The sequence below is a fragment of the Antechinus flavipes genome, chromosome 2 (assembly GCF_016432865.1).
Source record: "Antechinus flavipes isolate AdamAnt ecotype Samford, QLD, Australia chromosome 2, AdamAnt_v2, whole genome shotgun sequence".
In the NCBI taxonomy this organism is placed as follows: domain Eukaryota; kingdom Metazoa; phylum Chordata; class Mammalia; order Dasyuromorphia; family Dasyuridae; genus Antechinus; species Antechinus flavipes.
Window position 1 is genome coordinate 642,128,741 of NC_067399.1, and position 14,765 is coordinate 642,143,505.

Sequence of the window (14,765 nt, forward strand, 5' to 3'; positions counted from 1 at the left end):
GTAGCAAAGATAAAATGAATTAGCATATGTAAAGCACTTTGCAGAGAGAGAGAGAGAGAGAGAGAGAGAGAGAGAGAGAGAGAGAGAGAGAAAGAGAGAGAGAGAGAGAAAGAGAAAGAGAGAGAGAGAGAAAAAGAGAGAGAGAGAATGAGAGAAAGAGAGAGAGAGAGAGAGAGAGAGAGAGAGAGAGAGAAGAGAGAGAGAGAGAAAGAGAGAAAGAGAAAGAGAGAGAGAGAGAAAAAGAGAGAGAGAGAGAGAAAAAGAGAGAGAGCTGCTCCCCTGAGCCCTGGGTGGGCAATTTTCAGGCCACTTCATTGGGTTAACACCCAACTATTTATTCAAGAGGATGGCAGGTCATTTATGGGCTTTCTATTGATTTGGATTCCATACCTTTCAATGGACCTACTCTCATCAACTGGTCATTTTGATTGTGCATCCCCCATCTGGCCAGAAGCCTTTGTCCACATTTCCTTGCTCCCCTCCCCAACAGGTCTCTGGCCCCTCCTCTTGTTGGCTTCAAAGAGAATTCTGCCTCCATCAGGGTTTTCTCCAAAGGGACTAGCTCAGCACATTTCAGCATCAATAACTCCATATTCATGGAGCACTGACCTGTGTGTGCTCAAGCCTGAAGCAGTGCCCCAGTTGTTTTTTTCCTCTTCCTCTGTTCTCAAAGGCTGTCTCTTTCAGAACATTAAGGCTGTGTGTATCCTTAGAGAATATGTACTAACAACCCCTCTCCTTACAGATGGAAAAACTGAGTCCACACAAAGGCGAGTAACTTGTTATGGCCATAAGCTCAGTAAAAAGAACCAGAATGAGTTCTTCCAGCCCTATTTCCCTTTCCCATTGTGACATATGGACTCATTGTGAGATAAATCTTTCAGAAGATTGCCAGCAGAATAGTAATGAATCTCTTACTTTCTGAATGTGTTTCATAACACCCTTCCAGGTCTCCAGGTATAGAACAAAGCCAAAAAGCCCCTTCTTCTAGGTGCAGCAGCCCATGTCAGGATACAGAATGTGTCTTTTAGAGAGCTATAAGCATTAAGATTAGGTCCAGGAAAAGTAGAAAGATGTCCAGGGGAGTCAAAACAAAGAATGCTTTTTAATAATCTCTTTTAAAATGCACACATTTTAATTCCAGAACAATCTACTTTTTGGGGCATGAACACATTTTGCTTTCTCAGATGTAAAAAAAAAGGGTGGCATTCAATGAGTTCTTAACCTGGGGTCTATGAACTTGTTTTTAAAATATATTTTGATATCTGTATTTCAATATAATTCGTTTTCTTCGTCATCCTATGTATTTTTGATATATTAGAAAATGTCATTTAAGAAGAGGTCCACAGGTTGCATGCAACCAAAGTTGTCCAGAACCCCAAAATTATTAAGATCATCTTGATTAGACCATCTCTATCCTTTGCCCGAAGCTCCTTTCCAGTTCTAACATTCTATATTCTAGAGTCCTTTCTACCTTTGACTTTATATGTTCTAATGTCCTTCCATCTTTTAATATTATTACTCTATAATTTAATTTTCTGATGTCAAGTGATATGTTACAAGGAGTCTTTAGTGGACAGTAACACACAATGAATACAAATCATCAGACCTTTCCTGCAAAGTTCTAGAGCTTCTAGCATTCACTTCTCTTCCTTCAGTTTTTCTTGGCTTTTTTCCCTCTGCCCTCCTCCTACTTTCATTTTCTCCTTCCTTCCTCCCATTACTCCTTCCTTTTTCTCCTTCCATTCTTTCCCCTTCCTCCCTTCTTTTAATCCCCACCTTGGAGGAAAACTTGTGTTTCTTATCAAATCTCAAACCTATGAATGAGAAGGTCTTTGTGTCTGCCAGTGTTGAATATACCCAGGGTTGCTTTTAGTGGGGAGAAGGGAGGAATAGTTGGGGCTGATATTTCCTCTGTTTATGGAAAAAAAAATCCTTAGGGTCTGTAATCCAAATCCTTTTTTCCCATGGAATATATGCTGACATGATAGAGAATGGTTTGTGAACTTGGGTCTGGGAAAATATGGAGGCTCTTTAGCTACCCAAAACAATGAGTGAGCCAGTCTGTTGAACAGAAAAGCTTATACTGTTTTTATGTTTTAATTTCAAAGGAAATACTCTATTCAGGTTGTAGGGATGAAGAGAGAGTCACATTGAGAGAAAACTGTGCTTTTTGGCACAAATCCCAATAAAAGAGGTAGACTGATGAGAGAAATGTGGAAAGTGAACAACAGAAAAACCAATAACTAGATAGATAACAGAATCCAGTAAAGGCTTTTTTATGCTTGATGCAGCCTCTGGACTTTCTCTTATATGTGTGTTTTTAAAGGCTTAAAATAAAATGCATAGGCTTACAAAGAAAACCAATCTTATTGAAATAGTTACCACTTGATTAATGTGGATATTTGTTTTTCCTGTCTATATATATTTGTAATGGGTTTTATTTTTCTTCCCTTTTTAATGAGTGGGAAAGGGTAACGAATTTAGAACCAAAAATAAAACAAAATGGAATGAAAAAGAAATACAATTATTTAAAATATATTTACACACCAGACAAGTCCACATATCCCACATTAGGAACCCCTGATAATTCCTGAATTGGAAGGAAGAGGAGATCACCTAGACCACCCCCCCTCCTCATTTTATGCCCAAGAATTAAGTCCAAAGAGGTGTCTTTTCCTAAACCAGACAGGTGGAATTCAAACCCGGAGCTTCCAATCTAAATCCAGTGCTCTCATTCCAACATAGTTTAAATACATTACAAATGAAGTCAAGAAGGAAAGAGGGAAAAGGGAGAAGTTGAGAGTCAGACAATCTGGGGCCAATGCCAAACATCTGGATGAAAAGGGAAAAGGTCCTATGGGAGTTTAGATATGTCTGGGTCATCATCTGCCTTTTTCCTCTTTTCATTCAAGTTTAGATGGGAATGGTTTCTGTCTTTAATAGTTAGTTAATGCATCTTGGCCTCTTGAATGTGGATTTTGTATATGTACATAGGGATTGGGCCAGCAGATCTGGTAGCCATGGTCTTCCTCTCCTTGATCATAACTCCTATTCATACAGATAGGAATTTAAAAATGATCTTTTTTATAAAGGACCCTGCCCCATTGTTTGATATGAGCTAAAAGGGATTCCCAAATGCTTTCTTAATTTTCCCTTTATAACCTTGCTAATGAGACAATTGGTCAGGGTTAGGACTGGATCTTTGGCTGGGATTAGAGGTTAGAGGTCATTTGTAGTGAGATCTAGGAGTCAAACTGTAGACACAGATACGCATCTACCTGTGGCTAATGTTACATACAGACCAGTCCTTGGCGACACAAAAGGAATGGTCTGGGGTCAGGTTTCAGTGTCTTATAAAGGTTAGAGGGTCAGTCTCTGGCAGTTAGGGAATAGACCTCAGTTGTAAGTAGAAATCAATCTATATTGGAGTCATGGCTAGTACCTGTGGAACAATATTCCTCTTCTAGGTGAAGCTCTGGTCCAGAGGGTGATGACCTTGTCTTATCTAAATTATTGGGTAAAGCAAATGGTCCTTTCCCTTCAACTTTCTGCATCTCCCAACTATGTGACAAAGCACATAACCCAGGGCAGTACCCAATGGGAGAATGCTTCTTTAGTTAGCACCTCCTCCTGTTGGACTGGTCTTGGGCTGCTTATTTGGAGCTTAGACCTACAGTTTGGCCAAAAGGAAAAAAATGGAGGAAGTAACTTCATAGCTGTGTATGTGGAAACCCAGGATATCTAGGCTTTCTTCCTTTGCTCCCCTCCCCCATATTACTGAGCTTAAATTCACAGATCAGTCACAGACCAAACAATCACAGAGGCTGCTTTTTGTCTTGGCCAGCTTTCCATGCCTCCTGCTTTGTTTTTCTGCCTCTCCAGCCGTATTTGAAATCAGTTCATTCTAAAGCTGTTATATTGCTATGCTTTTCATTGAGACAAAGACAGTGTATATGGGTGCCCATAAATAAACCTCAGAAGAGCCAAAATGTGCTCTCTCTCTCTCTCTCTCTCTCTCTCTCTCTCTCTCTCTCTCTCTCTCTCTCTCTCTCTCTCTCTCTCCCCTCCCTCCCTTCCTCCCTTTCTTCTTTCTTCCCTTTCTACTTCTCTTCCCTTCTTCCCTTCCTCTCTCTTCTCCTCCCTCACCATCCCTTTTCTTACCTCTCTTCTTTTTTTCCATCTTTTCAATCCTTTCTTTCTCTTCTCTTTATCTTTTTCTCTCCTTTGCCTTTCCTCCCTTATTTCTTCTCTCATCCCTCTAAAAATCTGAGAGAATTTATAGCGGTCTATAAGACCAAAAGCTATTCTCCAATAGACATCAAAGAGTTCTCAAAAGAAAAAATACAAACCATTTCTAACACATCTTAGCCAGTCCTTTTCTCTCCTCATCTTTGCTCTTTTCTATTTCTCTGTTTTTGTGTCTTTCCAACACAAAAATATGGGGCGAGAAAGTTACTATTTAGCTGACAAAGTGGAGCTGTGTGTCAGGTAAATATCTATTTAAAGAGTTTGCTTATTTCTCAGAATTCTTACAAAAATATGATCCATGGTGACTAGGGATTCATTTGAATAAACAAAAGGGTCTCTTGATCTGTAGAATGTTTGGTCTCAATAGTCAAATCCTCAGGTGGAAAACAATGCTTATAAGATGGTTAGCTTGCTCCAGGCTGCTGCTGCAACATCTTTGTGGATTAGACTCCTGCTATTTTAGACCTTCGGAGCAGGAAGGAACCTTATGGTTAAAGCAAAATTGAGACTCTTATTTGGGGATAGATTGATGTTTCTCAGAAGACTTTGAGTTTTGTGCTTCCCAATATCGGTGACTCTCTGTAACCACTTCCCCTATGCTGTCCAAGGGTCCATCCATGCTTTCTGGATAGTGACCCAGCCCTTCCTTAGCACTTGAAGCCTTTTGGTGAGCCAGCCACCGTTTCCCAAACTACCCCATTGATTCCATTTTGGTGCAATTTCAGAAGCCGGAAAAGCACTGGCTGGTGTCTTCAGGAAAACCTCCTACAGCCCATTTGGTCCAAGTGGAAATGGGCTTAGGGCAAAGTGACTCCCTCCTAGACACAAATACCTGATCACAATAGTGGATTGGGAAAACATGAACAACATGAAAATTGTCCCCAAAGAGGAAAAATTTCGCAACCCCCCTCCTCTTCCTTTCCCTTCCTCTAACCCCCTCCCTTTAAACAGAGTTTGAAAAGTCCGTTTTGAATCTATTTCTTTTATTGACTACACACAGAAGCGCTTTAGGAAAAAGGTCGCTGATTTGATGGTTCGATGGAAAGGGAAGGGGGAGGGGGATTTGATTGTACTCTACGGTCCTTCCGGGAACGACCCCAGAGAAAGAACCTGAGCAGAGATGGGCTATAGGGGTGGTAGTTGAAATTTGCCTCAAGGACGGAGAAAAACAGCCGCTCTCCAAAACAAACAAACACAACAATATTACCCCACTCTCCCAATAAACTTTAAGATATCCAATTCTTCCTTTTAAGAAAAACAGGAAAGCAAGACCGGGGAGAGCTTTGGAGGCAGAGGACCGACAGGACTGAGCTACACCCGGATAGTCTCTGCGACTGAGTCTTCTTCCTCTTCTTCTTCCCTCCCTCCCCCCTCCCAGCCCCAGCTAAGACTACAGGTTTACAATGAACAGGACCACATACTTTTGTTTCTAGAAATCACACTAGCCTAGGAATACACATTTCTCAAATACGGTTTTCGGTAGGGAATACCATATCCATTCAGAGGGATGGGGGGGGGGGAGGAAAGTGGGGCGGGATGCCGAGATCCACAAAAGAACAGATTCGTTTCTCTGTCCTTGAACCATTTCTATATACAGATATTTTGTGCCGAATAAATTTAAAGCACTCACGGTTTAAGATTAGTTCAAGCCACAAGTACAAAGACATATACCTTTAACCTCTACAATTCACCTTCCGAGTCCTGGCCTCCGTTTGAGAGTCTAATTCACATCTAGTTGATTCCCAGGTTAGGGGACGCGAGCGGGAAGAGGGTGTTCTGGGGGGCCTTTTCTAAACTCATTGTTTTTTGTATTCCCAATAGCCCTTTGCTCGGGGATCTTTTGAGCTGTCTCCTGAGTTGGGGCGACTATGTACTGCAGGTACTGGCTCTGTCCAGCGCGGAGGCCTCCTGAAACCCAAAGACAAGTTAACGAAATATACAATGGGGGCTCACTTACACCTTCTTGGAGAGGGGGACGTGATTGAGTAGAGTTCCGGTTTTAAGGGAAAGAAAGAAGAAAGAGAGAGGGGGCAAGGATGGGGGGAAATAGTGAAAAGAGGGACGCAGGTAATGAATGAATAAATGACCCTTATTTCCCATCAGGCTGGGAAGCGGGATTTTAGCACCAGACCCAATAGTGTCATGATTTTCATTTTTTAAAAAATAACACAAATCTTAAAATCCAAAGAAGTGGTGAGCTGTAATTTGTCCTAGTCTCCAAGCCCCTTTCCGTTTCTTTGTATTACAAAAGATTGAGATGGAGATGGAAGGAGGGGAACAGGAAGTTAGATTTGTTCCCTTCTAAGCCTAGAAAGGAAGAAAAGGAATATGAGTGTTGTTGCTTTTTTTTTTATTTTAAAAGGGTCTTCGGGGCATAAACCCACCTGCTTCAGAAGGAAAAAAGCTAGAAATGAGATGGAGAAGGATGGTGCAATCAGAGGGGTTCCCGGGTGCGGAGGCTCAGCCTCTCGGGATAGGGTGGAGGGGACATCCAAGTGGGAAAAAGGGAGGAACTCTATTCCCCGCTTTTCGACTGCACGCCGAGAGTTTTAGGTCAGTATACCCGGGCAAACTTATTTATACCGCTAACGTGAAATGCTTTAGATTGTGTTTTTGTCCCCACCCCCACCCCTTTTTCTTTTGGTTCCCCAAGTCCGAGGTTAGGGGCCAGGCGGGAATTGAGGAGGTGGAAGGGATGGGGAGGAGGGGAGAGAAAGGTCAACGTTCTGTCTGCCTATAGTTCCCATTAATTTCCTGGGCGATATCAACCGCCTCAGCCCCGAGTGGCAACCGGTCGCTGTACTCCGAGCTTGCCTCAAACTCCTCCTGGTTGGCTTTGGACTGGGACTCCGGAAGGGAACCGGCCACTAGGCTCTCGTCCCTCTCCAGTCCTGCGCCCACCTCTTCCTCCTCCTGCTCATCCTCTTCCTCCTCCCCTACCCTCGTTCTAACTCTGCTCCCAGGTCCGGTCTCCTCTCCCACCCCGGTCCCGGAGTCTGTGGGGCTGTAATTCTTCTCAGACTCCAGGTAGGAAGCACGGGGATCGAAGTCGGCAGCGATGTGCTTCTCCATCTGGTCGGGATTCTGCGCCTTCATGATGAGTCTATAGGTCTTGCCCTGGTACTTGGAGAGAAGATGGCAGCACGTGGCCCCGAGCAGAGGCACGGTGGCCAGCGCCAGAAGGAAGACGCTGACCACCACGATGATGACCAGGGAGGGCACTTCTTTCTTGGTGGTGAACACGACTTGCACCTGGCAGGCCTCGCCCACGTAAGTGAGGCACACCGAGTAGTTGGTGCCCGGCTTCAGGCCTTGGAACCAATAGGAATTGACGCCCTCCTCGATCCGCGACCATTGCACCACAGCGTGGCCGCCCTCAGCGCACAGGTAGAGCATTCGCAGGTGTCGCTTCTCCGGCCTGGCCGCGAACGGGGTCAGCTGTACCTTAGCCTCCCGCTCGGACACGTCCAGTGCGATCACGCCCAAGTCGAAGGCGTGGGGTTTGAGGTCGCTGCTCTGGTTAAAGGCGTGGTTAGATACATACATCGTCGGGTCCCCCTGGCCGCAGCGCCGCTCAAATGGCGGGGCCCGAAAAGGGTCTTCTTCTTCTGCCTCCGCCTCTACCTCCACGTCCTCCGGGACTCCTGGAGTCCGTGCAGCCGACGCCCTGCCCGGCCCTCCCCAGGGGCCCCGGCCTTTGGTCCTCTCTTCGCCCTTGGAGGTCAGGACGCTATTGCCATATCCCTTGCCAGACGCTTTGCGATCTCCTCCGGAGCCTTTACCACCCAGCCCCGGGAGCTCGCCCCTGGGGGAGGCCGGCGGGTATTTCTGCGGCCCGGCCACAGCCACGCTCACCGACGTCTCGTTGCTGCCCAGCTCGTTGTCCGCCCGGCACGTGTAAGTGCCCTCTTCCTTCTTGCTCAGGTGAGGGATAAGCAAGGTACCATTGGCGAAGGCTAGGAAGCGCTGTGGAGAGAGCGGGGGCGCCTCCTCCGCGGCGTCGCTGGCGTTGGGCCTCTGGATAAGCAGCGCGCCGCCCGCGGTCTCGATCCGCCACTGGATCTGGGGCGAGGGGTGGCCGGTGACGAGGCAGTGCAGGGCCAGGGCCAGGCCATCCTGGAGCTCGGCTCCGTCCACGTTGGGCTGGTAACTGAGGCGCACCGTGGGCGGCGCGCACTGAAGCGCCGGGAGGCTGCCCAGGGGGACGCCCTTGAGGGCCGGAGGCGAGGCGCAAGTGATGGACTCCCGCTCGGGAATGGAGATGAGCGTGTTCTCCGCCCACGCCTTGAGCCACAGAAGGCGGCAGGTGCAGTCGAACGGGTTGTTGTAGATCTGCAGGTGCGACAGCGAGGTGAGCGCGTCGAAGGTGCCCTCGGCAATGAAGCTGAAGTGGTTGTTGTTGATGCGCAGAGAGCGCAAGTCGCGCAGGTTGCGGAAGGCGTCGGCCGGCAGCGCCGCCATGCGGTTGTTGTTCATCTTGAGCAGCTGCAGGGCGCTCAAGTTGCGCAGGTCTGCCCAGGGGAAGTCGACGATCTGGTTGTGGCTGATGTCCAGGTTCTTGAGCTGCACCAGAACCGCCAGGGCCCCCGGCTCGATGGCGCTGATCTCGTTGTGGGCCAGCCACAGAGAAGTGACCTGGGTGACTTCGGCGAAGGCTCCCTGACGCAAGGAGGTGATCTTGTTGGCAGACAAGCTCAGCGTGGTCACATTGGCGGGGAGCCCCGAGGGCACCTCCTGCAGGTCTTTGTACGCGCAGTCGGCGAACTGGTGCGCGTACTTGTCCACGCAGGCGCAGGGTTCCGTGCAGCCCTGGGCGGCCCCCAGCAGCGCCCACACCAGCCACAGACTCCGCAGAGACGCCGCCATCGTGTCTCCTGCAAAGAGCAGAGAGGAATGGGGAGGTCACCGAGTTATAGAATGTATAGCGGAAGGCCCCGCCAAGGTTACAGTTCCAACACTATCTTTTGTCAGGTGAGAAAACGGGCTCAGCAGTGGCGCGGTGACTTTGCACAGGTAGGAGACCTAGGTCTGTGATTCCAAATTCAGCGTCCCCTCCACTCCATCTAGCAAAGGGCACAGCATTGCACCTGTCTGCTTCCAGTTGGAAGCAAATTTCGCATCCTATCCTAATCCTGATCACTTCCCCTTGGGTCTCCCATCCCGACTGCCAAAGCTGGCCTAGAGCTGTTGCTGGTATAGGTCCCACTCGCAAGAGCCCGGATTCCGAGAGACAAGTGAAGAGGAGCTGAAAATGGCCGGGAATCCAATAATGTTTCTGCGCAACTCTTCCTGTTCCCCTCCCCCTTTACAGCACCTACTCCCAGCTCCCGCCTCGTGCCACCCACAGACTCTTCCTGACTTGAGCCCGAGTTTCCGTCCTAGCGTCCAAGTCATATCCCACGGCCCCTATCCGCTAAGGGAGAGTTCGCTACCCGGTGCCGGAAGCTTTCCCCAAGGGTTAGCCTGGCGCTGAGCATCCCTCTTCCCCAGCTGATGGTGAGAGGGGTGGGAGGGGGATGAGGGTGCTGAGGGGCAGCTAGAAGACGAATTTCTCTTTATAGGAACTGATGAGCCCCAGGGAAGCTCCGTAAAGTGGTGGACGGTGGCTCTCCTTGAAATACACACATAGAGTGTCGTTGTCTGAGACCTTCCGACTCATTCGTTTTATAGTGTACAAATACACGTTTGAACATGTTTACACTGATCCGATCACATGCGCGTGCACATGCACACAGATGCTCACAGACGCAGGTCTAGACCTCGCACATACATGAACACACCCTTCTCCACATACACAGTGTTAGGTAGAAACACAATATTCGCACTGACTGCGTTTTGGGTCTTCTCTCAACCGACCAGAAAACATACAAACTTAGGGCAGAAAGATAGCCCTCCCTCTCATCCCCATCCCCCACTAAAACCCAGTAGGTGGGGACGTTCAGCCAGTGTCCTAGAATATACCCCCTCAGTTCTCCCTTGGTACTTAAAGGTCCCCTGTTGCAGCCTTCTGGCGTCGCAGACACCCGGCTTGGAAAACCAGTGTCCATCTGCCAAATCGGCTGGTTCCTTCCCTTAAACGTCCCTGGGACATAGGTCTTGGAGACAACAAGGTACTTATTTCTCAGCTCCGAAAACCTGTATTTCCCACCTCCGCTGCCCCCTCCACTTTTTCTCCCCAATGGAGTACTGTCTTTACTCACCCGCCAGAGCTGGAGGAAATGATGCGAAGCCTTACCCCCCCACCCCCACCCCCAACAGCGACTGTGTCCTTTTCTGTACCGTTCTTGGCTAGCTTATTTGAAGCGGTTTCCGGACATTTGCTGGTCCGCGATGGAAAATCACGCCCCCCACCCCTTCGCTACCCAAATCTCCTATCTTCCTCCTGCACAGCACATCTCCTGTGTCCAACCCCAACACTGTCCCCCGGTGACTCTCCATCCACCCCGGGGGGCCTCAAGTCCCCGGCGCTCCCGGATCCGGGTCCCGGATTCCGGAGAGGCTCCGGGGCCAAGTCAGAACACAAAGATGCCCTCAGGTAGCCGCCGGCTGCGCTGTCCAGGGTCCTTCCCACTCCCCGGAACCGCACCTGGCTCAGCGTTGTGCGGGGGACCGCTTACCTTTCCCGTTCAGGTCCCCAAGCTCTCCCTGCCGTTGGGGAGCGACGGGGCGCAGCTTCCCCGGGGACTCGGACCCCTAACTAGATGCTGAGTTGCGAAGTGCGGACGCCGACGGAGAAGGTCTCCCTGCATCTGTTGCTGCTATGACGGCGGCCGCCTTGTCTCTCAGTCTGTGAGAACATCAAGTCCGGGGTTTGGGGATGAGAAGGAAAAAAGAAGGGCATGAGTTGAGGGAGTCTCTGGGTATCTCCAGCCGCCTGCCCCCCCCCAACTCCAGTCAGTCACTTTTGCCCCCCTCCCCCCAAATCCCACCTTTCGGCTGGCTGCAGGCTTCAGTCAGAGCGCGCTCCCGAGGCCAGCGGGGGCGCGCCTAGCCTCTCCCACCTCCTGCATATTCTGCGCGTGTTAAAGCTGTAGGGACCCTCACCAAAGCCAATGCAATATTTATCACATCAGTATGTTTTCGTGCTCACTGCCATCTTACAGAGCCCAGCCGCCAGCTACGCCACCCCCCACCCCTACACACACACACGCATTCTGCGAGTGCTTGGATCTGCTCACTGATTGAATGCAAAAGGCTTTTAATCGTTTTAGCACGTGAGGTAAATCATCTTTGAGGAATTTGGGGGAAGGAGGGGCTCGGGAAGGCGGAGAGTATTTGTATCTTTAAACTATTAAAACAAAAACAAAAAATCTCGAATGGATTCTGGACCAGAAAAATAACGGATCGAGGTCTACATTTCAGCTCCCCACCCTCAGTTCAAATGAAGTCTTTTATTCCCCCCTTCTCGACTCTCTCCTCCTCCCTTCCATTCGTCCTTTCTCCCTCTCCCCCTCCCTCAGCCCCCACTCCATTCTCTTCGAAGCCACATTCAACATGATGCATAATTGATTGTGTTAGGGGAGAGTTCATTTTCCCTCTCTTCTATTTTTGTCTGGAACCTGGCAATTTGGCCCTTCCTACCTTCTTCTCTCTTCCACCCTCCCCCCCAATAGATACAGAGGCACCCTCCAGAGCCTCCCAGCTAGGGACAGACTGATGGAGGAAGACCAGGAAGAAGTGAGTTTTCTCTTTAAGTCCCCCATTCTCTCTTTCTCCTCATTCTTTTCCAAGCCAGACTCCTATGAACACATCTTTTGTTTTTAAAACACAATTTAAACTAAGAGATGATGTTCTATAAGCACACTCAGAGAATTATTTGTAGAAGGAATACTGTATGGTTAGGACAAGGAAGAGGGTGGGCAGAGAACCCACAGACCCAGACCAAGATTGGGGCCAGAAGGAGGCTAATCCAACACCCTGAAAAAAAGCATCCGTGTCCACTCCTGCCAAAAGCCCCATTGCGTGAGGGGGCATTCTGGGCTCTACTAGTAGCTCCTTACAATAAGTGGGTGTAGATTTTGGTTTGGTGAGCTTGTCTCTCCTACACGCTCCCTCTACTCCCTCTGGCTGTGTATTCATGGTATGTAAATGTGGATATAGGGGAATGCCTAGTTAAAATGCAGCTGCCTCTTAATTGAATGTTCTCTACCAGTGGGTTTCCTCCTCTTGCCTCACCTTTGCACTTTCCCTAGGCAGAAACTGCAGGCTGGCTCTCGCTTCTCCAGGCACACACAAGGATACATATCGGCACAATCACACACTTTTACCCACCACACACCCAGGCGCACACAATCCCACACAAGCACACCCACATTCACTCACACGGTCACAGTTATTTATACATATGTACGCTGCCTGCGAACTCCACGTACAGCCGCACGCACATTCATCTTACCGAAGACACAGCCATCCTCTCCCTCGATTATACACACACACAATCATGCATACTTACCCACTTATGTAATAACAATAACTCACATTCACAGGGCACCCAGAAACATGCTGTGACGTTGTCGTAGGCATCACAGTGGAGTCAGAAGAATATAGCATCTGAATGGGATTTGAAATAGGATCTGTATTTGAATCTTAGTTGTTTTTTTTTTTTTATTTACTATGCTATGACCTTGATAAGGTCATTCACTTCTCTCCATCTTATCTATAAAGTGGGGGAGGGGTTCAACTAGATGACTTTTAGCACCTCTTCCAGTTCTAGAACTATGAAGTAAGCGGTACAAATTTTGGCCCCTTTTTATGTCGAGGAAGGTGGGATTCAGAGAAATTAAATGCGCAGTCAAAAGTCAGATAGCAAATCACAGAGATCTTTGACTTAAGCCCAGAGCTCTTTTCACCATTTCAAACTATTTTAAGATATGTGATTATAAATACGTCTCTCCTGTGCCAGGTAAGTAAGCCTGACAAGAAGAGACAGTACAAGGTAACAATTATAGGGTGAAAGAAATGATTCCAGGAGGGTTTTTGTTGTTGTTGTTGTTGTTGTTGTTGTTGTTTTTGTTTTTTTATAGATGGATAGGAAGGAAACAGGTGTCAATCCCCACCTGCCCCACCTGCAGTGTGGTCACTCCAGGTCCCAAACTGTCAGCCTATTTAGCAAAAAAATTATTTTCATGATGACCTGGAGGTCTCAAAAGTCGGCTGGCTCACCAAGGCATCCAGACTCCCGGTTTCCGGAGTGCACAGCTGGCTCTATCTATAAACCCCAGGGGGCAGAGATAGGGAAGAGCCGGCACTGCTGTTCCCAGCAATGAATGAGTTCTGGAGTTTACAAGGTATTGCACACCCTTCTTCCCCGCCAGGAACTAAATGAAAAGGTACTAAGTTTGCTTTTTGATGTTATATTATTCTTCCTCAGATTTTGTTGTAGGGCCTGTGTGGAAGCTGATCTCTGAGACAGAAAAAAAATGAGGAAAGTAATTATCTTATCTTTGTGGAGGCGGTAAGGGAAGTGGTTTAGAAGGAGGAAGGTGTAGAAGTCCATGACGAATTAGATCTGTGTCTTCTGTACGAGTGACTTTTCTGTCCTCCACGCAGAGACTTTGACAAAGTGTTTCTACAAAGATAATGGGGTGGGGGTGGCAATCAGCTAATTAGTATTATTAATGCCTCGTTCTCCATCCCTGAGTCCCGGAGATAGTACCATCCCAACAGAAGCGCACTCTTATTGAAGACAGGCCATCGCTTCCTTAGGAAGAGACGCGAACCAAGATGGCAAGGCCTTCATAGACCCTTCCCTCGTCTACTACTTCCGTGGTGTCAGTGTCCCTGTCTACCTAAGGGGTATACTGCACCCCCATTCACTTGCACTCGCAGGCACAGTGAATACCCCTCCTCCCTCAAGATGAAGTCATTATGATCACACACGCGAGCGCAGAGCCCTGGGGCCCGACTGGATCTTAATCAATAGAGCCTCCGCCAATTTTGTGTGGTGTCTAATAAGATCAATATTCCAGGCTATGTGGCAGCGTATTTGAATGCTTAGCATTTTAATGAGCGTGGTAGGGACGGTGAAGGAAATAGGAAAAGAATTGATTGTTTTTGTTTTAGTTTGTTTTGTTTTAATATGGAGAGACCATCCAAAACCTGGGTTTCTGGAGATCCTTTGTATAATAAATATGGACACATACTCGCGCACAAACGCGCGCGCACACACCCCGAAGTCGTCTAGCGAAGCAAGTCGAAGGGAATCTTTCTCTTCCCCGAACCTCTTTTTTATATCTTCAGTCTTCCGTGGCCCCCCCTCCAGCTTCCAAGGCTCGGGAAAGGTGTATATATATATATATATAGCCTTGCACAAGGATTAAAGGCTGGGGGGGAGGGATGGGGAAGGAGAATTAGAGCCCAGCCCCGTGGGAGTCCCGAGTCAGCCAGGTTTCTATGTCCCCTGTCCCTCTCCATTCCTCACCAGGGAACTGTCCATCTTTCCCGTCCCCTTTCCCTCCTCAGCCAGTCTAGCCACCCGCGAGAGAAGGGCCGCAGGTGCGCTAAAGGTTCTTTTC

The 14,765-nt window shown here is 48.3% G+C and overlaps 1 protein-coding gene across 1 annotated transcript; it reads right to left on the reverse strand.

The window, feature by feature from the left end:
- Window positions 1–5,217: 5,217 nt before the first annotated feature.
- On the reverse strand, window positions 5,218–11,403 carry ISLR2 (immunoglobulin superfamily containing leucine rich repeat 2). The gene is made up of 3 exons (XM_051982264.1): window positions 11,181–11,403; window positions 10,869–11,038; window positions 5,218–9,125 (listed from the first exon to the last, which is right to left on the reverse strand). The coding sequence occupies exon 3, from the start codon at window positions 9,115–9,117 to the stop codon at window positions 6,970–6,972; it is 2,148 nt and encodes a 715-aa protein (XP_051838224.1). The 5' UTR covers window positions 9,118–9,125; window positions 10,869–11,038; window positions 11,181–11,403; the 3' UTR covers window positions 5,218–6,969.
- Between the last annotated feature and the right edge of the window lie 3,362 nt (window positions 11,404–14,765).